This window comes from Stomoxys calcitrans, chromosome 1, assembly GCF_963082655.1.
Source record: "Stomoxys calcitrans chromosome 1, idStoCalc2.1, whole genome shotgun sequence".
In the NCBI taxonomy this organism is placed as follows: domain Eukaryota; kingdom Metazoa; phylum Arthropoda; class Insecta; order Diptera; family Muscidae; genus Stomoxys; species Stomoxys calcitrans.
In genome coordinates this window covers 174,327,427-174,352,334 of record NC_081552.1, presented here as the reverse complement: position 1 = coordinate 174,352,334, position 24,908 = coordinate 174,327,427, and the positions used below count along the sequence as shown (strand labels likewise).

Genomic DNA, 24,908 nt, shown 5'->3' with positions numbered 1-24,908 from the left:
CGATCAGACGAAAATTGCAACCTGTACTTTGTACACAAATTAACATGGGCAGATGGACATAGCCAAATCGAATCAGAAGTAAAATTTGTGCTGGGATGTAACTTCCATATCTCTCTCTCTTCTATTATTTCTATTACTTCTTAAGCTCTTATTTTTCTTCTCTTGCTTCTTAAGCCTAAACTTTTGCTCTATTTGACAGAAATATGGAATGACCACCAGCATTCACTAATTTTCTAATTCTACAAGTGTCTACTGTATTTACATAAGTTTTGCATGGCATATGTTCAAATCTGTTAATTATAAGGCAAAATTCATCAAACATACAAAAATTACTAATTATATTGCAAAAAATATAGCAAAAAAAAAAAAATATTTCACTCATTGATTGTTTGACCGCGTTCCGCTTTAGATGGAATGCTAAAAAAATTAGGTTTTTCCTTTTATTTAAGAATTTTCACCACATTGGTCAAAGAATTATTTCACTAATACACTAGCTAAATTGTCTCCTAATATAGCAACGACATTTATTTCCAATCTGCCCAATGCTTTGGCATGAAATAACATTTAAAATGTTGTTGAAGACAATCAATATTTAACTTGTTATCTATTATCTTCACTAAAAATCAAAAATTTGTAACAAGCCACTGTAGAACAAATTAAAAATATCTCAGATTTTTTTTTATAAGAAATATTTGGAACATTAAAATGTGTCACAAAAATTAAAAAGTGTCATCCGTTTTTATATTAAAAATTAACAAATATCAAACAATGGTCTTATATTTGGTAAACAAATAGTATAGAATCGAAATTCCTTACACGGATTTTTATGAAACAATCAAAATGTTCGCAACATAATGCAACTAAGTCGAATTTCATTTACAGTTTCACTATTGTAGAAAACACAAATGTTAAATTTTATAATAAACACAAAAGTCTTTGCAATTCATATTAAACATACCAATATTTAATTAACTATTTCAAAAATACATTTTAATTAATTATTCAATAACTGATTATTAACTGTTGATGCAAATTTTTGAAAGTTCGCTGACATAACATCAACCTCTCTAAAATCCATCATCAAATCATTCAACACAAGGTGCAAAATCCTCCGTCCATTTAGTTGGGAAAGAGATTTTTTCTATAGACTATATTGTATCATATTGACAAATGACCAACAACTGTTAAAAATAGAAAGATATTAAGAAAAATTTATAAACAAATACATAGTTGGCTATAGTACAAAAGAGATGGCAAAACAATAGCTGTTTTCATGCTGGGTGAATTATTAATTTAAATCATGAAAAAAAAAGAAATAAAGGGTGATTTTTTTGAGGTTAGGATTTTCATGCATTAGTATTTGACAGATCACGTGGGATTTCAGACATGGTGTCAAAGAGAAAGATGCTCAGTATGCTTTGACATTTCATCATGAATAGACTTACTAACGAGCAACGCTTGCAAATCATTGAATTTTATTACCAAAATCAGTGTTCGGTTCGAAATGTGTTCAAATTTTGACAAATTTTGTTCAGCGATGAGGCTCATTTCTGGTTGAATGGCTACGTAAATAAGCAAAATTGCCGCATTTGGAGTGAAGAGCAACCAGAAGCCGTTCAAGAACTGCCCATGCATCCCGAAAAATGCACTGTTTGGTGTGGTTTGTACGCTGGTGGAATCATTGGACCGTATTTTTTCAAAGATGCTGTTGGACGCAACGTTACGGTGAATGAACACATTTCGAACCGAACACTGATTTTGGTAATAAAATTCAATGATTTGCAAGCGTTGCTCGTTAGTAGGTCTATTCTTGATGAAATGTCAAAGCATACTGAGCATCTTTCTCTTTGACACCTTGTCTGAAATCCCACGTGATCTGTCAAATACTAATGCATGAAAATCCTAACCTCAAAAAAATCACCCTTTATATGAAACGGTGTTAAAATTGGCACATTCGAACTTTGTATGTCAATCGTCGTAAAATAGTGGCTAATTCAGGGTCAACACTACAAGTAAGCTCTTCATTAAATGACTTATTGTAAAATTTGTTCTAAAATATTGCCTTTGAAGAATTTTGGTTTTGAATCCACCCACCTAAAACGATGTAGATTAGATGAATTTAGCACCAGAAAAACTTTATACACCTAACGTTAATGAAGTCTGAATGAAAGAACAAGTCCCTGCTAAGAATTCTTAAGAAAGTAAATATGGGTACTTGGAAACCTTTTCCAAGTTCGGCTAATAAAACAAACGTTATGTGATAGCCAACCAAAAAAAAAAAAAAAATAGTAAAGTAAAACAAGTAAAAGCGTACTAAGTTCGACCGGGTCGAATCTTATATACCCCCCACCATGGGTCGCATTTGTCGATTTCTTCGCCCGGTATCGCTTTTTAGACAAACAAAGGATTATGGATAAGAATTGCTATACTATTTCAGCTAAACCCAGTTATTAGCCGATGGGGCCATACTTGTTTTGACTGTTGGTGACCAAAGTGGAAGTCATTGTGTAAAATTTCGGATAAGAATTGAGCCCTTTAGGGGCTCAAGTAATATCGGGAGATTGGTTTATATGGAAGCTGTGTCAGGCTATAGACCGATTAAGGCCATATTTGACACGTAGGTTGAAGGTCATACGAGAAGCCGTAGAGGATTTTTTTTTATTATTCGTGCAAAATTGCAAGCGCCTAACTTTACTACTTCTAAAGTTCGCGTGCTTTCGACAGACAGATGGCGGACGGACATGGCTAGATGGACTTAAAACGTCATGACGATCAAGAATTATTTACTTTATGGGGTCTTAGACGAATATTTCGTGGGGTTCAAACGTAATGTCGAAATTAGTATACCTCCATCCTATGGTGGAGAGTATAATTGAGTTTAAACTCATTTTTAGATTTTCGTTTACTGCGGGAAATGAATTCGAGCCCACAGTAGGGCAGAGATTAGTATGTCTGCCTATAACGCTGAACTGGGCTCGAATCCTGCCGAGAACATTATAAGAAAAATTGTCAGCGGTGCTTTTTTTTTTAGGTGTCCCCACCTAAGTGCCATCGTCTTTTAACCGCGAAAAATGGGCAACGTGTTTTCATCTTCCCCACATGTCCTACAAATGCAATCACCGACCGTTTCGCTATTTCACAGTGTTACATGCACTTTCGTCGCCCACGCCCTTGATTTGGACTGCATTGCCCCGAAAGGCCATCATCATAACCCTTTCATTGTTTCTGCAAAGCTGATTTGGATCCATTCCTCTTAGATGCACTATAACATCGTTGACTATAACATGGTTTCAAATCCCTCCTTAGACCCTATCCAGACTTTAAGGACCCGGTCGACCATGAACAGTGTACAGTGTACATGTCTAAATTTTGAATGAGTGTCTTGGTCCGCACAGAAGCCCCCTCGATGTCAATGCATACCTCCAATATGTATGTCTTGACATCGAAGGAGTCTTCAATTTTATGCACAACCTCGTGCAGCGCAGCCTATATCACTTGCTTTGGTATAAATACCACCCTTGCCAGGCTTTCGAAGTATATGCAAGTTCTAGGCACGCTGTGAAAATAGCCGAGATAGGGCGCCGGATTATCCGCCCCCTGCTCCTTTACCATACATTGTTTAATGATAAGCTTTCGATCAACCTCTTAATTCCAAAAATTCAATGTCTCAAAATTCAATATGGAAAATGCGTTTTCATCAAAAGCCTCAACATTTCCTCCATTGTCACTCCCATATCGTCCAGTAACGTTTCATTTTAGACTTGAGTTTTTGAGAGAAACTCTTTCATCTTGGCCGGGAAATCTTATTTATTCCTTGAGCCGTTTGTAATACATATTTCAATAAACCTCCGCTATAAACCTCTTACTTGACCTCTTTCCCAATATTGATTCAACTATTGTAGTTGGAATCCTGTTGACATTGTCGTTAATGTCTTCTATGGTTGGACAATCTAAATTATCTTGTCCAGGTCCTCTTCTGAATAGTATTCCGAATATTGTCCAATTCGTTTTTAACGTATTCCGGAAGCTTATCGGATTCGGCGCTGGCCGTGCTATTCAAAACCTAATGTAGCGATGGTCAGAGAAAGAGTTTGCCATGGAGACCATCCAATCCTGAACCTCGTCGATTAGATTTTCCGTACATGTCGTCACATCTAATACCTCCTCCTATTAACAAAGGTAGCGGTGTTACCAATATTAAGTGTTATTAGGTCTTAAGTATTCACGAACTCTGCCAGGGCTTGTTCCCACTTATTAGTTTTGGTACTACCCCACGAAATGTGGTGAGAGTTCGCATCGCCCCCTTTTAGTACCCCGTTTCCTGTCTGTTTTGCTTTCCTCATCAGCCGTTGCAGCTCCGACGTAGGTGGCGGTGTCGGAGAGTCGAAAGGCAGATAAAGTGATGCCAGGTATGCTCTACCGTCTTCCTATTTCATCACTGTTGCATCCGACGTTGACAACTCTGGGGAAAATACATAATTATAATTTTTTTAATAAATAACCCAGGTCCTTGGCCGAGTACCAGTGCTAGCATAGAATAATTGGTAGTTAATATGGTTCAGTCCAGAAACTTTGTTCCGGATCGTCCATAGGTCCTGAATTATGGCAATATGAATCTTGCCCTTGCTGTTTTTCCCCATCAGAGCGAGTAGCTGTCTCGCTCCGGTGGAGGTTTATCAGTTTGACCTTAATCATTGGTTCTCCATTAGATGGGCTTCTTGGAAGTGGGTGATGGTATTATCGTCTGCTCCCTGTTCTTTAGGCTGCATTGAGTTTTCCACCACTGCACTGCCTAATGTTCGACTATTAGGATCTTTGCCTATACTAGTCTTCCAAATCTTGAGTAAATGGTATTCTTGGGAGTAAGTTATGGTCTCATCGTCGGCTCTTTGTGCGTTAGACGGCATTGAGATCTCTGCCACTGCACTGCCTGATGTTTCATCATCTTCATCCATCCTAGTCTCCCTAATCTCGAGAAAGTCATTGATGGTTCCGTTGTCGGGTCTTTGTTCGTTAGGGTGTGTTGGGTCTCTCGCCCCTGCACTGCCTAATTTTTTAGTATTAAGATCTTTGCTTATCCTAGTCTTCCCAAAATTGAGAGAGTAGATGATTGTCTCGTCGTCGTCCCCCTGTCCGCTAGTTGGTATTGACTGTCCCGCTACTGCACCGCCTGATGGCTCAATATGAGGATATTTGCCTCGCCTAGTTTACCCAATCTTGAAAAAGACGGCCATGGCCCCATAGTACGCCATGCCTTTAGTCTTAGCCAAACATGTCACGGAGAGTCCTTCTCCTCACTGTTTAAAACTTCCTATTTCTCCATGACCAAATCTTGGTTTTGCTTGTTTAAGACTTTCATAATGCGTACCGTCACCAATATCCTTGATGACCTTGTCGGATGTCTTTGCGAAATGTGGAATGTCCATTTTTCTCACAAAGTCGAGCTTTGCGCCCAGGGAGTGTGAATACTTCCAACGAGCTTTTTGAGGGTATCAGTACATTCTGCTGACGCAAAGCGCAGCGTTTAGATGTTCACTCTATACTCGCAGCTCATAATTCTTTTGGGCGAACCCCCTTAAGAGTTCAACACATGTTCGCTAACCTGTTCGTTTAACAAATGCCGCATTTGGAACCGACGATCTGGTGGAATCCTACCGGATGCACAACCGATATAGATGGCTGCATAAGTCATCTCATCACTGTTGTGCTTCTTTGCCACTCCGGTGTAAGGTGGCGGCTCTTTACCTTTCTCCCTTTCGTGATGGCGTTTGCCTCCTTTTGGAAGTCACACTCCTCCATGAAGATTCAGGGGCCGCGTGCGCTTCCTTCGTTACTGTTCTGACTTTATCTCCCTCCGCAGAACACTGTCTGGTATCTCCGTTGCGGGAGAGCTGGCTTGGTCTTCCCAGAGTACTTGAAAGCGGGGAGCTCTTTTTTTCTTCAGTGTTATCATCTTCGGCAGATCTGATTCTTTTTCCAGCCATCGTAGAAGTGCCCGGAATGTCAGTTCCATCCCTTCCAACATCCAGCACTTTCGCCCGATTGCGATACCGGTACACACTCCTCTGTTTCCTTCGTCGTGCACCAGTGCGCCTTTACTTAAAGGTTGGGGACGAACGGTACATACCTCTGGTTTATGCGTCTCTTCCTCATTTGTTAGTCCGACGACTGGTTGTGCTCTTGAAGCATTACTCTCGACTGTCGCTGTCTAAGTCTGAATCAGAAACACCACCTTTACTTAAAGGCTGGGGGCGAACTGTGAATACCTCTGGTTTATCCGTATCTTCCTCATTTCTTGAAGCATTACTCTCGACTACAGTTGCCAAGGCACCCAACAACATGCTACGGTCTGATGCCACTACCGCAGGAGTTGCGTCTTTGGAGTCCATGTCGAGCCTACTTCTGAAAGGCATAAAAATTTTTCGTAATAGGTACCTATTCCGAGATACGTTTTTTTTTTTCTTCGAAGAGCGATCGAAACACGTCCGCTCCACTCAACAGAAAATCTCACTAAGTTTAACCTCAGTTTGGGGTTTTCGCTAATTGTGGGAAATGAATTGTCGAACATTCTTTCAGAATACTTTGACCCGTTACAATCTGCTTGGAGAACAAAATATTCCATAAAACTTTTCCTCATATTCTTATATTGCCGAAGGTTTTAGGTTGCCAAACAATTTCCAAAACTCCGATTCAAATGTCTTCAGTTTTTGCCTCCTCTTTCTTAATAAACTTTATTTTTGTACCCTCCACCATAAGATGGGAGTATACTAATTTCGTCATTCTGTTTGTAACTACTCGAAATATTCGTCTGAGACCCCATAAAGTATATATATTCTTGATCGTCGTGACATTTTATGTCGATCTAGCCATGTCCGTCCGTCTGTCCGTCCGTCTGTCTGTCGAAAGCACGCTAACTTCCGAAGGAGTAAAGCTAGCCGCTTGAAATTTTGCACAATACTTCTTATTAGTGTAGGTCGGTTAGTATTGTAAATGGGCCATATCGGTCTATGTTTTGATATAGCTGCCATATAAACCGATCTTGGATCTTGACTTCTTGAGCCTCTAGAGTGCGCAATTCTTTTCCGATTGGAATGAAATTTTGCACGACGTGTTTTGTTATGATATCCAACAACTATGCCAAGTATGGTTCAAATCGGTCCATAACCTGATATAGCTGCCATATAAACCGATCTTGGGTCTTGACTTCTTGAGCCTCTAGAGTGCGCAATTCTTTTCCGATTGAAATGAAATTTGCACGACGTGTTTTGTTATTATATCCAACAACTGTGCCAAGTATGGTTCAAATCGGTCCATAACCAGATATAGCTGCCATATAAACCGATCTTGGGTCTTGACTTCTTGAGCCTCTAGAGTGCGCAATTCTTATCCGATTTGAATGAATTTTTGCACGAAGTATTTCGTTATGATATCCAACAACTGTGCCAAGTATGGTTGAAATCGGTGCATAACCTGATATAGCTGTCATATAAACAGATCTGGGGATTTGACTTCTTGAGCTTCTAGAGGGCGCAATTCCTATCCGATTTGGCTGAAATTTTGCATGACGTATTTTATTTTTACTTTCAACAACTGTATCAAATAAGGTTCAAATCGGTTCATAACCTGATATAGCTGCCATATAAACCGATCTGGGATCTTGACTTCTTGACCCCTAGAGGTCGCAATTATTATCCGATATGCCTGAAATTTTGTACGATGGATCCTCTCATGACCATCAACAAACGTGTTTATTATGGTCTGAATCGGTCTATAGCCCGATACAGATCCCATATAAATCGTTCTCTCTATTTTACTTCGTGAGCCCCAATGGGCGCAATTCTTATACGAATTGGCTGAAATTTTACACAGGTCTCCAACATATAATTTAATTGTGGTCCGAACCGGACCATATCTTGATATCGTTTTAATAGCAGAGCAACTCTTTTCTTATATCCTTTTTTGCCTAAGAAGAGATGCCGGGAAAAGAACTCGACAAATGCGATCCATGGTGGAGGGTATATAAGATTCGGCCCGGCCGAACGCTTTTACTTGTTCTTTTTACTACCAACTTTATATAAGTCTTTAATCAATATTTGAAAATGCTTTAAAAGGAATGATACAACTAATATACTACCTTTCCATAGTAGCAGCCACAAAAAGAAGATAAATACATTTTTAATTCAAAATCCAAAAGTCAATAAGATAAGAAATTGAGTTTAGCAAAAATAGGGTTGGTTATTTTTGCCCACAAAACATAAAAGGTTGAATGAGCCAGTTTTTGCATTAAATTTTGATTTATTAAAAGTTGCTGTGAAAATATAACACAAAGTCTTTGTTAAAAATGAACAAAAAAAAACACCTTACTTTTATGACAACTCCAGCGTTTATCAAACAGAATGTTGAATAATGCGGATTTTACGCGCAAAAGTTGAATGTCGAACAATGAAAATTAATGTCCATCAACGAAATGAGTCATTTCAGTTGAATTGGATTCGGTTTTTTATTTCACCCAAGAAGAGGACAAGAAATAAACATTTTGATTATAGTTCGAGGTGAAATCATACATTTTGAGGGCGAAGAAAAGTTCAATGAAGGGAAGAAATTTGTCTTATTAATCATTGGAATCGATTTATAAGATTACTGCTGGAATCGACTGTATAAAATTCAAGCTTATTAAATATTGACATTCTTCCGATTGTCACTCAAGGGATTGTCTTTTAACAATAAACCGAAAAGTTTATTTCATAATTTTATATTGGTTTAAATTATTAGTTATACACTGAAAGAAATGTTATAAAAACAATACTAGATTATAAAATAACAATATACAAAAGAAATAGTACATTTATTCAAAATAACAGACAAATAACTGTTATGCTATTGGAGCTATATTAAGTTATAGTCCGATTCGGACCATAAATGAATTGAATACTGAACATTGTAGAAGTCATTGTGTGATATTTCAGTCCATTCAGATAAGAATTGCGCTTGTAGGGGCTCAAGAAGCAAATTCAGGAGATTGGTTTATATGGGAGCTGTATCAAGTTATAGATCGTTTAAGACCATATTACACGTAAATTGAAGGTCATGGGAGAGGTCGTTGTACAAAGTTTTTGCCGGATCGGATTATATGGCAGCCATATCAAAACATGGACCGATTTGTCCCATTAAAAATCCCAACCGACCTACACTAATAAGAGGTATTTGTGCAATATTTCAAGAGCCTAGCTTTACTCCTTCGAAAGTAAGCGTGCTTTCGACAGATGCATAAAACTACTAACAAAACTAAAACCCTTTTATAAAATTTCGGAGAATATTTTTTATAAACAAATCAATGTAACATTGTTTGTTTTGCTAATTATAATACTTCGAAATTCACGAAATGTTTATTCAATACAACTTTGTTCTTCTATGATTGATTTTTATACCCTCCACCATATATAGGAAAGAGGTTTACTAATTTCATCCTTGCATTTGTAACACGTCTCAATATTGATCTGAGACCCAACGAATTGTATGTATAGAAGGCGCAATTCTTGTCATATTTGGCTGAAATGTCGAACTTAGGTCAGGTTAGGTTGAAAAAGAGGGTGCAGATAGTAATCCGCCCCATGCCACTATGGACATACATCTAAGTCAGTAAGCGGCTTGTTGTGCGCTCTAAATACTATAAAGTAACCTCGAAAACAAAATCAAAGATAGGAATTCCATGCTACTTTCAAAATTGTTGGTTCATGTCTGGTAAGTAAGTACTAAGTACTGGTGTCTTTTAGCAGCGAAACCCAGGCAATGACATAGGAAATGCTCCAACGTCTCATCATCTTCCCCACATGCCCTATGCATGCTATCACTTGCCGCACAGATTTTTCATAAGTGAGCTCGTATTCCTATGTGTCGCGTTATGATACCAAAAGTTATACTGACCTCCTTCTTACTTCCTTTCAGTAATAGCCTCGTCCTCTCTAGATCCGGATCAACCCATAGGATTTTCGTCGTCCTACCGACTGTTTCTCTTTTCCACAGTGTTACATGCGCATTCGTCGCCCACACACTTAACTCGGACTGCGTCGACCCGTTAGGCTTCAGATTAGCCAAGTTTATTGATGGCAGTCTTCTGGCCTTCACCGCCAAATCGTCTGCTATTTCATTCTCCCTTACTCCGTTATGGCCCGGCACCCAAACGATGTCGATTTCGCCATCCTCAGAGAGGGCGTTTATCTCCTTCTTACCTTCCAAGATTGTTCGTGATTCTACCATCCTGTTGTTATTGCCCTTATGGCAATTTTACTGTCCGTTAATATGTTCACACTCGACGTCCTTGCGTTAGCACCACACCACCTCACGCATTCCGTGATCGCCCGGATCTCCGCCTGCAGGACCGTGTTATGGTCAGGCAGTCTAAAACAAATCCCGGTCACTGGGTTCTCAATGAAAACCCAAAAATCAATGCCATGCGATTTTTGGTGGAGAGTATCTAAAATTCGGCACAGCCGAGCTTAATGCGCGTTTGCATTTTTTACCGTCCACTAATTTTATCATTTCGCTTGTAACCCATCGAAATATTGATCTCAGACCCGACAATATATATTTATTCTTGATTGTCTTGACATTCTGAGTCGATTTAGCCATTTCTGTCCATCTGTCCAAAGCACGTTAACTTTCGAAGGAATAAAACTAGGCGCTTGAAATATTTCACATATGTTTCCTTTTGGTGTAGGTCGGTTGGAATTGTAAATGGGCCATATAGGTTCATATTTTGATATAGCTGTCATATGAATCGATCTTGGATCTAAACTTTTGGGCCTCTAGACGGCGTAATTTTTATCCGCTTTGGTTGAAAGTTTGCATAAAGTTTTTTGGTACAGTTCCAATAATTGTGCCAAGTATGATTCAAATCGGTTCATAACCTGATTTAGCTGCCATATAAAGCGATCATGGAACTTAACTTCTTGAGCCTCTAGATATGGTCTAGATATGTTTCGTTATGACTTTAAACTGTGCCAAGTATGATCTAAATCGGTTCACAACCTGATATAGCTCCCATATAAACCGAACTCCCGATCATACTTCTTATGCCTCTAGAGAGCGCAATTCTTATTCGATTTGCCTGAAATTTACCACAAACACTTCTACTATGGTCCTAATAGCATAGCAATTCTTATCCATTATTCTTGGTTTGCCAATAGGGAGATACCAGGCAAAGAACATGACAAAAGCGATCCATGGTCGAGGGTATGTAAGATTCGGACCGGCCGAACTTAGCACGCTTTAACTTGTTTTTGTTTTTTTTTTTATAGAAATGTAGGAAATATAGTTGAAAAACAGTTCTCACTTACTTTGGGTAATATTTGCATACAGTCATCAATTCACCTTTCTTGTTACTAATAAATTTCATTGTGAATGTGAAAGGTTATTCGACACCTCATTTATCTACCCACAATCATAAAGCTTCCCATCATTCATTTGGCTTGCCATCATCCATCATAATTACCAACATTTTTTTCCTATAAAATTTCATTCATAATTTTTCAAACTGTGATTTCCCATATTAAAAGTTGTTTGTACGTTTGTCACATATCTGCACATAAATCTATTGCGTTCTTTAAGAACGGTCCTAAAGCTCGTTTAACTTCGAAACCATTTTTGTCGATTGTCATCTTCTATTTTTATTTGTTTTTCAAATTCTTTCATGTGTGGGCTTGTCATCACAGCAACAATGATACGGACGTACACACCTGACTCGTGTTTGCCATACGGTAGGAATTTTAGTGAAATTTTCTGAAACAAATCTATACAAAAAATCGAAATATAATAAATTGATTGAAAAACCGACAACTCGCCAAAAAGTCAATAAAAAATGAGCAACTTTTTTCATGATGGATTTGAAATACAGGTGTATACAGTAGGTGACAAAAATTATCACTTACTTTATAAAAAAAAAACAAACACAAAATACTTTTAACAAGTTAAAGCGTGCTAAGTTCGGCTGGGCCGAATCTTATATACCCTCCACCATGGATCGCATTTGTCAACTAAATCAGTTAAGAATTGCGCCCTATAGGGGCTCATGAAATGCAATTGGGAGATCGGCTAATGTGGGAGCTATGTATATAAAGTTATAGACCGATTTGACATATTTGGGGCGTACTTTAGAGGCCATAAATACAGTGACTGTGTACAATTTCTGCTTGGCTCTTTTGATAATTTAACTTTGGATTCGAAGTCCTCGGCATTTACCCGTTTCCGAACATTACCTGTATTATAGAAAAAATTACATCGATTTTCTTTGCCTGATCCATTATTGTAATCGCCATAAACATTAAGAAATGTTTTCTCGCATACCACTGAGTGCTCTCGGATTCAAGTTTAAGCTTAATGGTAAGGGGCCTTTTTTTATAGTCGATCCCGAACGACATGCCGCAGTGCGATACCACTTTGTGGATAAGTTTTTACATGTCGCCAGCATTAGCAGGGAATAACCACAGCAGAAAAAAATTTTATGATGTTATCGCCAGGATTCGAACCCAAGCGTTCAGCGTCATGCTAACCTCTGGACTTCGATGGCCTCCGATCTATTGTCGTATGCTGGCTAATATCTACCTAAATCTAACACGTATGGCATGGTATCATAAGGTCTGTCAAATGTTTACAGTGTCGTGCCTTATATCTTCTAAAGTATAAAAATCCAGTACCGAAAAATAGACCCCACCACCTTGACCACCTTGTACATGCGCCTTGACCGTGAAAGCGGTCTTGACGTCTGTCGTCGTTAGCAAGATGATAGATTGTAGTTCAGTCGTTGCTAGAAAAATTATGAATATGCTACGGCGGTTCATCCGTTGGCATGCTTCTACCATACCGTCCACTTCAGGGCTCCTTTTGTATAATTCTCGAGTCGGGGTTCTATTAGTCGCATACACATACAGCATACACAGTGTTCTTTTCAATAACTCTTGTTTGTCAAAACTATTTTCTGCTGTTTCTATACATATGAGAGTCCCTCGTAACTTGGATGTCAGAGACTATAAAGGTGATTTTTAAGAGCTATAGGAAAGTTAAAAAAAAAAAAACATAGTTCAGAAAAATGCATGAGATTTTTATTTGAAGTACGGTCCATATAATTTAATGTTTGAAGATTATTTCATGCAAATGTTGACTGTGTCTGAGCCTCTTGTGCTGGTCCATCCGCTTAGTCCCATTTTGGAATACACTTTCCAACATTCCGGCCGGTATCTCACGAATAAATGCTTCAATGCTGCGTTCCAATGCTTCAATTGAAGCGGGCTTGTGTGTATAGACATGAGCTTTAACATAGCCCCACAAAAAATAGTCTAAACGCGTTAAATTGCACTATCTAGGCGTCCAATTGACCAGTACCGAACATGAAATAAAAAGTTCACCGAACTCGACTCTCAATAAGTCCATTGTTACGCATGCTGTGTGGCATGTGGCACCGTCTTGTTGCAACCACATGTCATGCAAATCAAGCTCTTGCATTTTAGGCAAAAAAAGATAACATCTCACCAAAGCGCTCACCATTCACAGTTACGTTACGATTCGCATCATCTTTGAAGAAGTACGGTCAAATGAGCCCACCAGCCCGTAAACTGCACCAAACTGTGAATTTTTCTGCATGGATTGATAGCTCTTGCAATGCTTCTGTCTGATCTTCACTCCAAAATTGGCAATTCTGCTTATTTACGTACCCATTGAGCCAAAAATGAGCTTCGTAAAATGGAAGAAGCGCGCAATGAACTTTCTTAACAGAGCACGCATTTTGATAATAAAATTCAATGATTTGCAAGCGTTGTTCGTTTGTAAGGCGTTTCATGCCTTAATTACAAACCAACTGAAGTTTAAACCAGTGTTGCCAAAAAAATAATAGCTAAAAAACCACCCTTTAGAAGGAGCGCAGAATATCGAGGCGCTTAGAACGCTATTCTACATTCGGCTAAAGGGAAAATTTCCTGTTATAGGCAATTAAAGTAAAGTACTATGCAAATGCATATTTGCCCATGAAGGCGCAGCGTCAAACTTCTTACATATCAATGAGTGTAGTTTGTTGACCTGGACTGAGATTCCGTCGGGACTTGGTGCCGAAAATGTGCGCGTATTTTCAAAAATTGTAGTTCATAAAACGTCTATTCTTGGGTAATATTTAAGAGATATAATATTAGCAATGTTTCGCATTTCTTCGTAGTCCATCCTCTTTATTTTTAGTTTTCATTACAACAATTTTTTGTTTGTTCCTCTTTATAGCCGAGACCTTAGAGGACCTTTATAGCCGAGACCTTAGAGGTTTCGGTTTAGGTCTTTTATTGACCTATTCTTTTTGTAATTGTTATCTAATTGTAATAAGTACTGGTAATTTCTCCAACAATTTTACTTAGTTTACACTTAAGATTAACAATTTCTCGCCATCAAATACATCACAGGTTTTGCAAACAATACATTAAATGAAAATTAATTGATAATAATTTGTAAATAAATTGAAAGTAATATTAAAAAATATATGTAAGGATTTAAAAACATTCGTGGGTTTTAAGACTTGAATTTAAAGGAAAAAAAAATTAAACAAAAATGTGCGTAAATGAAAAGGAAAAATCTTTAGAAGTCTTAGTTGGTACGAAAACAAAAATAAGGAAGGTATATGGGAATAAAATAAATAAAGAATAAATGAATGAGCCTTATCATAAACTTTATTCAGTGAAATGTTTCCAAAGTTTAGTTTTAAAAGTTGCCGAGTTACTGAGTAATTGCAGATAGTTGGGAAGTGAGTTCCAGAGACGTGCAGCAAATATGAACATATGCCATTGTGAAATAGTATCCGCTGAATTTTGGGAATGATTTTTCTCCCTCTATTAGACCTGGTGAAATCAATTAATCCATAGGCACCACAATGCCTGCGTGTATATCAGTTTGTGGAAGAAAGTAAGTGACCTCAAGTTCAACAGGAGGAGAAGGAGACGCCGTACAGGGATGTAGAGTACTTAGAAAGACATACAGTGTAACACTTTTTAAAAAAGTGTTCAGCTTTCGTCTGCTAACCGAGTCACAATTTGCAAACAACTCGCAGCCGTAGAGAATGTAGGGAACAAGATAAGTCTTTGCCAAGAGACCCGCAGCGGTGTAACCGAAGCACGTAATTTCGAATATACCTGGTCAACAACAGAGTCGATATGATAAGTCCACGTAAAAGTTCTATTCATTATCAAGCCAAAATTCTAAGCATGAGGAATAATTTTCAATCTAGCATTGTTGCAGAAAAAAACCGATATCACATGAAAAACGAGATAATCTGTTTCTGACAACAGCACACTTAGACTTAAGGGTATTAAGGCACAAACCATTGGCTTTTGGCCACGTGCTGACCACTGACAGATCATTATTGAGCAGACGTATATTATCAGAAACCGCATCCCTCGGACTGCCAATATATATCAGGACGTCATCAGCGTACATATGAATCTCACAATAAGACAATTGATTTGCCAAATCATTACTATACAAAGAAAAGAGGGCCCAAAATTAATCACTGAGGAACACCCTTCAAAACAGGCAAAAATCATTACACAGAAGACTTATAACTGACGGACTGAGTGCAGTATGATATAGGTTCGACAAAATATGACGAACGGACGTAGAAGAAAAGTTGTAAAGATTCCTCATCTTAGCACTTAACAAAAAATGGTCCACAGTGTCAAATGCTTCTAAATGGCATTTCCGAGGGCCTTTTGGAAATACGTCCTCTGTGCTCTCAAAAAATTATATCAAGAAGTTGTGGTAGTCATAACAGAACTTATCATAGCAGAAATATCTGGAAATTATTCCCCTGGTTCTACAGAAGAAAAATAGTAAAATTGGTTTAATAGGGAGCTTCGTCAGAAATTGTACAGGTTCGGATCATAATCGGCACACAGTATAAAATTTGTGCCAACTTAGATAACAGTTGCGCCCTTTGGGTGCTCAGTAAATCTTATCGGAAATTCTATCCCAACCGACCTATATAAATAGCAAAGTTTGTTAGTGACTTTTGGCATAGTTAATTAGTGACTTCCGGCAGGTAGATGGATGACATACATATATGGATGCCGCAGCTTGCTCCTGGCAACATTAGTAGAGTCGTATCCTCTTAATTGAACACCGTTTTATTGAAAACAATCACTTGGACCAAAAACATTTTAAGGACTTGTTCATACATTTCACTTTGGTTAATTGAAAAATCGCTTAATTGAAATACAAATTATGGTAAAAAAAGTCACACTTCAAACTATGAACTCCGCTTAATTGAAAACATTCATTATAATTTCTTCATTTTTCATAATTTTTGTATTTACAGATTATTTTATTTAAAACCTTTAATTTATCTGAATTTCTGCTAATGGAAAACATACTTAATTCTTCAAAAATCGGTTAAATGAAACTTATTTCAATTATCTGGACTTCGCATAATTGAAAACATCAGATAAAAGTAAAAAATATCTTCTATTAGGTGTTTTCAATTAACCGGAGTCGACTGTATTGCCCCAAGGATAACCAGCAACCCTCGAATTTTAACAATATTTTTAATCAACTTCTTCAAGGACATGTTTTGGTACTTCTTAAATCACCCATGAACTGAACCGCGTAATATTTATGTTCTGTAACATTTTCATAAGGCTCTGTAAAGTACACTTAATAATTGTTCTCCACTCATCGCTCTGTAATACCATAACTCTTCCTCTCTTTCTCCCTCTCTCTCTCTCTTCTGATATACATTGTTCATCAATCACAACGGCTTATGGAGTTTTTCCGTCATTCATCGGATTTGTTTATATTTTAATATAATAAATAAAACCCTCCTAGTTAAGTAGGTATTTGTATATGTATCTATTTACACGTTTGTGCGATTAAATTTTATAATATTTATTACTCATTTATGTGCATATGTAAATCAGTGACGACTAATGCTAGCATACATACATTCACATTTAAGCAAAGCGTCCGAAACGTAAGTGATTATTTTGATCAGTCTTCGCTTTTATCAGTAAACTGTAATGAGTCACTCGCATTGGATGTGCTTTTTTTTGGCGAAGTCTGATGTGCATACATATTGTAACTTTGTTTTTTTCATAAATGTACAAACACACTTATTGCACATGCTGGGGATAACAAATAGCTGCAAATGCATGTGTGTATGATTGTACATGTCTGGTTTGCTTTGTTGATTGTTTTTAATCAATTTCATATTTTCTTGTTTCCTATACAAAAGAGAGTTAAAAAGCAAATGATAGCTCATAGCATTGCACTTAAAGGTTAGCCCGCTCACTTGTTTATTTTTAAGAGAAAGTTTCTCTTTTATGTGTACATACGTCTTCTGTTAAGAACATGGTGATGTTATCAACTGCATTTGTTGATGTAGTTCACTCATTGAGTTAATTGGATCAATGACAAATAAGGGAAGGAATGACAACATATAGGCTAATGAAAGCGGAAATTGATGAGACTGTTTTTCTTATCAATTGAGTGGAAATTCTTACAAAGCAATTGATACTCTGCATCAGTAGGGTCGTGATTGCTAGATACGTGATATTAGGTGTGATTACCCATTAAGCGGATTTTCTCGCTTTGTTTGTATGGACAAAAATGCTAACCCCAAACAGTTAAGCGCCTAATTTATTGCTGCTTGCCGTCGCCACTTATCTTTACAGATGGAGCTAGAGGTCTAAAATTTGGCATACAGGTACGACTAGGAAAAATATGATGGGGGACTATGATCTTTTTAAATATCGTAAATTTTGGTGCCAATTTTGGTACCATTTGGTACTTTCTGTGCCAATGGAGCTAGAGGTCTGAAATATGGCATCTAGGTAAAACATAGAAATATATGATGGGCGACTGAATGATTTGTTCACAATTCGAACATTTTGGTTCGAAAATTGGTACTTTCCTTATATATGGAGCTAGAGGTCCAAAATTTGGCATGTGGGTACAACTAAGGAATAAATGATGGGTGACTAAATGATCTACGCAAAACTCGTATATTTTGTACCTTCTGTTCAGAGAGATCTAGAGGTCTTTGGCATGTAAGTACAAATAAGAAATATATTATGGGTAGCTAAATGATCCATTCACAATTCGTAGATTTTAGTACCAAAATTGGTACCAATTGATACTTTCTTTTCAGATGGAGTTAGAGGTCTGAAATTTGGCATGAAGGTAAAAATGCAAATTGTGCCCATGAACATTCCACTAAGGAACAGGGGCATGTAGGTACAAGAAGGAAATATATAATGGGTGCCTAAATGATCCATTCAAAATTCCTACATTCCTACAATTTTGGTGACAAAAAGTGCGGGAATTAAACAAATATTATCGCTGTCTTAGCAAAAATTAGTACCTTCAAAGAATAAATTGGGCAACTAGAAGATATTTTTTATTCGTATATTTAGGTACTCAAGCGTACAAAATGGTACTTTCTTAACGGAGTCACCTAAAGCTTTCAAAATTAGGATACAAGTACACCTTGACTAGAAATTTCGGGTGACAAAAAGTTCATTCAAAATCGTACATTTAGATACTAAAGCATGTAAAATTATACATTCTTTACAAAATGAACTAAAGCACTCAAAATTAGGATAGGGTTACACCTTGACAGTAAATATTTTCATCCGCACATACAAAATTGTACTTTCTTTACAAAGTGATCTTAAGTTATCAAAATTGGGATACAGCTATTCCTTGAAGATTTTTGTTTTTCAAAATCGTACATTTAGATACTTAATCATACAAAAGTGTGATTTCTTTACCAATTGAGCTAAAGATCTAAAATTGGAATTCATTTATACCTTGACGATATATGTGGGGCGTCTTAATTGTTATTGTTTTTCCTGGTACTATTTGGTACTTTCTTTGCACAAGGGGACAGATTTCTGAAAATGTATACGGAATTATTACAAAACTTCATAATCTTATAAACTGAATGACTACCTAGGTTTTTGGTAGTCCTACTCTAAAAAGGGGACAATTAAAACGGGGCTAGCGAAGCGGACCAACGGAATGCGGGATGTTAGTTAAAATATGTGGTGTCACCATTAACTTTGAATGACAAAACTAAAAGAGGAAAAACACAACATATTTATTTAATGATTAAACGTTCTGGAATGGCAAAATTGCTTGGGATTTTTATAAAATTACAAATATGAGCTCAGTGCTGCCAGAGTGGTAATACAAAGCATTTAGCGGGAAGAGTGTTTATTTATCCATAAGTTAGCGAATACGCTAGACTGGTAAATAAAACAACCCAATTATTTCAAAACATCTGTCTGGACCTGGACGTAACTGCAAAAATCAGGACATAGAGTCAATTTAGTTGACGGCTTAAACTAAAACAGTTCGTTAACCCTTTGAGGACGAATGGGACATGTATGTCCCATTTGGTATTTTTGCTCCAAAACTCACATTTCTTAACAGATTTTTGAAAATGTGCATTTAATCGAGGGTAATTCTCTCACAAACATTGAATATACTTTTCCCATTTCGTTTGGGTAAGACGTCAAACTCAAAAATTTGCATTATTTTTTCATTACTTCATTAGATTTGATTCATTACTTTACGATTTGATAGACCAGGAAGCTAAATTTTTAGTATTATTGGTGCCAATGCCTCTTCTATCAGTAACTTTTCAAATAAATTGATTTTGTATTATACCTTTTACTTTAAACTTGCTGCAGTGATGGGACATATATGCCTCATTCGTCCTCAGAAGTAAATAAAGAGGTAAATATCTGTTTTTGACTTTTCGTATATATTAATTTTAAGGGTAAAATAAACATTTTTAATTCATCAAAACAAGATTTAATAGACAAAGCCACAAAATTAACTAAATTTGGACATTTATGTGTTTAACGAGGGGCAGTTTCCTGTTGGAATAGTTATCATTTCAGTTGGTAAAATAATTGCAACGAAAACTCTTTTAAAGCAGTATCACCGTTAAATTTCTGAGTTTGAGAGCGAGTTTTGCTAACGTGGGCGAATGCTTAGATGCCATCTTCCTTTATTTTGTATAATAGCATAGAGCTGTTTGAAGAAATGTAGAGCGAAATAGGTTTAGCTCATTATCTGTCGCCATTTTCAATATTTTTGTCTTGCCAAACCAACATTTAAGGCGGAAAACAATTTTTATACTCACCGTCATAAGATGTTACCCGTCTCGCTTTCAAAAGTCAATTGTCGATCATATTTAATAAATATTCTCTATAGTTTTCACATTCTAAGTCAATCCATTCGTCCCTCCGTCTGTTGAAATCATGATAGCTTCCGAGCGAATAAAGCTATACGCCTTAAATTTTGAAGGTCACCGTAGCGCAGAGGTTAGCATATCTGCCTATGACGCTGAACGCCTGGGTTCGAATCCTGGTTTTCCCCTCCTAATGCTGGCAACATTTGTGAGGTACTATGCCATGTAAAACTTCTCTCCAAAGAGGTGTCGCATTGCTGCACGCCGTTCGGACTCGGCTACAAAAAGGAGGCCCCTGATCATTAAACTTGAATCGGACTGCACTCATTGATATGTGAGAAGTTTTCCCCTGTTCCTTAGTGGAATGTTCATGGGCAAAACAGAGCAAACGTTCGGATTTATTTTAAACTCTAAGCAATATTCGAAAACACTTTTCTGCCCAAATATTTACCTTTGAGGACGAATGGAACATATAAGTCCCATGATTTTTTTCATAGAAGGAACAACATTTTTACAATTTGGAAGACACTTTACTTGGTAAATAGTTCTATTCTAAGAACGAATATGCAAAAAAAATCAAAACTTTATCGAGCAGTTAATTCTTCGCCCTCAAATGGTTAAATATGCCAATGGTCAGTTAGTAGATGCAATCATGTACCCATAAAATTATTGAATATCTTGAAAACTAAGGAGGTAGAGGAAATTCTCAACGCGCTCATTCTGTTAAAGCCTTTAAGTTGCAACTAACGATATATTATCCGGGGTCATGTGTTATCTTTGAGTGTCCCATTGAAAAGAGTTTTTTTTTGGGACTACTAATATCTTCAATAAACTATAGGGCATAAGTTGACTTTTTTTTTAAACGCATTATATTAATATGTGGAACTTTGACTTCTTCTAGTGATTTGCTTTTGAAAAATCTGGCAACTATGTTGTAAACCACTGTCCTTTATTTTTTGAGTATTTAAACTTACTCTATTATGTTTGTGCCCATGATAAATAACACAAATGAACTCATTTTGGCTCTTGTCAAACTTTCACCTACAACTCGCACATACCAATTGGTATTATTATCTTATCTGAGGGTCTTATCTCTATGAATATCAATCTCAATTTATGCATTTGCTCTCTTTTTGAGGGGTCTCTCACGTCAAAAGTCCTCTTTACATTTCAAAACAAAACAGTTAGGGGTTTGTTGTTACTTTTTGTTTTTAACAAATAGGTGGGTATCTTGAAAATATACTCGACTATATGATAATGTTTAGTATTTTGTTAATAACAAAATGGCATAGAACGTTTAAGGCAAAAAATATATAAAAAATCCCCCTGCAGTTATTAACGAGGAATATTATGTTGAAAAGGCCAGTGAACGTGAACATGAACAATAGTTTTTTGTCCATATATGTGCATACCGAGTATTAAAAAAGGAACATTTGCATTTGTTCGATAGTAAATTAAAACCAAATACCCAATTACAATAACAATAATTATAATTGATGTTGTTTTTATAAAAAGGCGAATGAAGTTCACGCCGATGTGTCATCACTCGTAACAAATAAAGCAACAAAGCTTTCAAATCAATTTTTATCAAATCAAATGGATACTAACGAAGGTGAAAAATCGGAGGGCAAGGTAATTACAGGAATTACAGATAAAACAAGTAAAAAGGGGTACCATTACCAAGAATTTTGCAAAAAAAATGCACTTCTTAAATTTTCGTTTTTGATTTATTTTCAAGAAATCCAATCGGCTAATGCTTTAGGTTCCTAGCGTCTCAAGAAGTCCAATCGTTATTATAGGGGCCTTTATTTATGGATCTAACTAGATACATTTTGGTGCCGTTATCGAAGTACATAAGTTAACCTTACGTACTAAGTTTCATTCAAATCGGGGCAAAATAAAAGTTTTCCAAGGCTCAAGAAGTCAAAACCCCGGAGCGGTTTTTATGGTGTTTATATTTATTTCTGGACATATCTTGAAAAGATTATGTATTAATGTTGAAGGGCATAAACTTACTTCACGTCTTCCACTTCTGAATTTACTATCAGGATTATTTTGGCAAAATCGCAATGTTTTTAATATAATGTACGACAATTTTTTTTTTGTCTTTCGAGAGGTGGCTTTCGCAAGTTTTTTGTCTATAAGGGCATAGTTTCCATATTTATTATTAAACAGGCAAGAGTTTTATAAAGGGGACTTTGTATTACATATTACGACCAAACGGTTGAATGGATTTTGATGAAATTGCCATCAATCGAAAGATATTTTTCTAGAGAAGCGACGAATGTTAAGGGTGATTTTTTAGCTATTATCTTTTTGGCAACACTGGTTTGAACCGCTCACGCACCTTTCGTGTTTTGTTTCACTGTCAAATATCTTCAGTTTGGTCTATAATTTACCATGAATCGTCTTACAAACGAACAAAGCTTGCAAATTATTGATTTTCAAAATGAAATAATATTATTATCAAAATGCGCGCGCTTCTCCTTCTTCAGCGACGAAGCTCATTTTTGGCTCAATGGATGCCTAAATAAGCAGAATTATCGATTTGAGAATGATGATCAGCCAGAAGCATTGCAAGAGCTACCAATGCGTGTGGAAAAAGTCACAGTTTGGTGCGGTTCATGGGCTGGTGGCATAATTGGACCGTACTTCTTCAAAGATGATGCGAATCGTTACGTAACTATGAATGGTGAGCGCTACAGTGAGATGATATCCAATTTGTTTTGCCCCAAATGCAAGAGTTTGACTTGCTTGACATGTGGTTTCAACAAGACGGTGCCACATGCCACACAACAGGCGTTACAATGGAATTATTGAGAGGCGATTTCTGAGAACATTTTATTTCACGTTCGGGACCGGTTAATTGGCCGCCTTGATCGTGCAATTTAACGCGTTTAGACTATTTTTGGTAGGGCTATGTTAAAGCTCATGTTTATACAGACAAGTCGCTACAATTGGCGAATAGGAAGACAACATTGAAAAATTTTCGAGAGATACCGGCCGAAACGTGGCAAAGAGTATGCCAAAATTGAACTAAGCGGGTGGACCATTTGAGGCGCAGTCACGGTGAACATTGTCATGAAATAATCTTCAAATATTAAATTATATGGACCGTATTATTGATTCAAACAAATATTTCATGCATTTTCCTAAATTGTATGTTTTTTTTTAATTTTCTATAGCTCTTAAAAAATCAAAATGAGGCTGGTACAACGTTTTTTTGGGGGAAATTTTTTCCTCAATCGTTCTTTCGATGGTTTGACTTTTTTTAAGTTTTTTTTGGCTTTGTTGTTGTAAAAGCAAGACCAAAAGCACAACCCTTTCTTTCACACTCGTTATTACTTCGTACAGATTTATTGCAATAGCTTGTTATGAAAAAAAAAATATTTTTTATTTGTTTTAGAAGTATATTTATTTATATTTTTATACAAATAGAGTCTTATTTATGCATCCACAAATATTTTGTTCCAACCCGAGTAAGTACTTGTGGGCAAGATCACTAACACTAACAAACATTTAGTTACAATTAGAAGACGTAAGAAAACGACTTGTTGCGCACCGACAGTGGTTGTGCTCTTTTTAGGCGTCGTGAAATTTAATTTCTCATAGATGAAAAAACAAGTTATAGCGAAATGAACACTTTTCATCAATATTTTCCTCTCATTTTTTTATATGGAGTTTTACCGCGAAAACCGAATACAGTACCAACCTTTATATGAAAACTAATATTCCTTAAAGAAAAGCCATGAAAATGAGAAATTAATTTTCACCAAGCAAATTGTTGTTGGGTTTTTTCTAAAAAATTGGTATGGGAGTGAATGCAAAGCCATTGGTGGGAGTATTAGTGGTGAGAGTAAGAGAAACAAATGGTGCAAAAGAAAGAGTATAATTATTTAGGTGAGAGTGTTGTGGGGGTGTGATGTGCGTGACCCTACATGAGGCTATGGCGTGTGAGGCATTTGTATTTCTCTTGTGGTTTTCACATGTTTTGCGAGTCAGCACAAGAAGAAAAAACATGTTATAACTGCAGTACAGGTCGTTTGCAGTAGGTGGGTAAGTGTCACTTGTGGGTCGATAATGGATTGCAACTCGACAACAGTTGCGTTGCCAGGAGATAAAACCACGAAGTAAAAATTAGTATAAAGTTGGAAATTTTTGTCACTTTCACTCAATATCAGTATTTTTAAAGTTCAGCTAATAAAAAATTTTTAAAAAAAGTACTTAATTCAAAACAAAAATCAAGAAATCTGTTACAAATTTGGCAGTTGGCAACGCAAATGAAGTTGCACAAACAAGGTAAATAATCGGGTCGCTTCTTAAACAATTTATCTGGCAATACGTCGGCTGCTGCTGCCGGGATACTGCAATGTTGGCCTCATTCTGACTTAATCGCATACATTGCATCATTATTGACTGATTCTGAGGTATCCTAATAGCCGGAATTATGAAATACCAACTGGGAAACATGTTCTTTCGAAATCCCTTCCTAGCACACTATCTATTTCTGTTACCAGATTTTCTCTTTGTCTCTGTAGGAGAAATTGCCGGTACCAAAGTCATCGGTTTGATGTTAAATTCTTTGGTAGAATATCTTAACTTGCTTCTGGCTCTTTTACATCTCGATACGTTGAAACTTGCCTTTCGACCGGTAAGGCTATGGCGTGGGGCGACCCCATCTACTTTAGCC

The 24,908-nt window shown here is 36.8% G+C and overlaps 1 protein-coding gene and 1 long non-coding RNA gene across 16 annotated transcripts in view; one reads left to right on the top strand and one right to left on the bottom strand.

The window, feature by feature from the left end:
• The window catches only part of LOC106082465 (supervillin), a 927,162-nt gene that overhangs the window by 873,970 nt on the left and 28,284 nt on the right, over positions 1-24,908 (top strand). Inside the window, exon 1 of one of the 15 annotated variants that reach the window (XM_013245003.2) lies at positions 21,687-21,850. The exons of the other annotated variants lie outside the window; for them this stretch is intronic. Coding sequence (XP_013100457.1) covers positions 21,815-21,850 — 36 coding nt within the window. The 5' untranslated portion in view covers positions 21,687-21,814. Of the gene's footprint in view, positions 1-21,686; positions 21,851-24,908 lie in introns of those variants that run through there. 15 annotated transcript variants of the gene reach the window in all.
• LOC131994081 (uncharacterized) lies at positions 1,070-11,801 on the bottom strand. The gene is made up of 3 exons (XR_009396420.1): positions 11,566-11,801; positions 11,337-11,504; positions 1,070-1,181 (listed from the first exon to the last, which is right to left on the bottom strand). It is a non-coding gene; the product is annotated as an uncharacterized LOC131994081 (long non-coding RNA).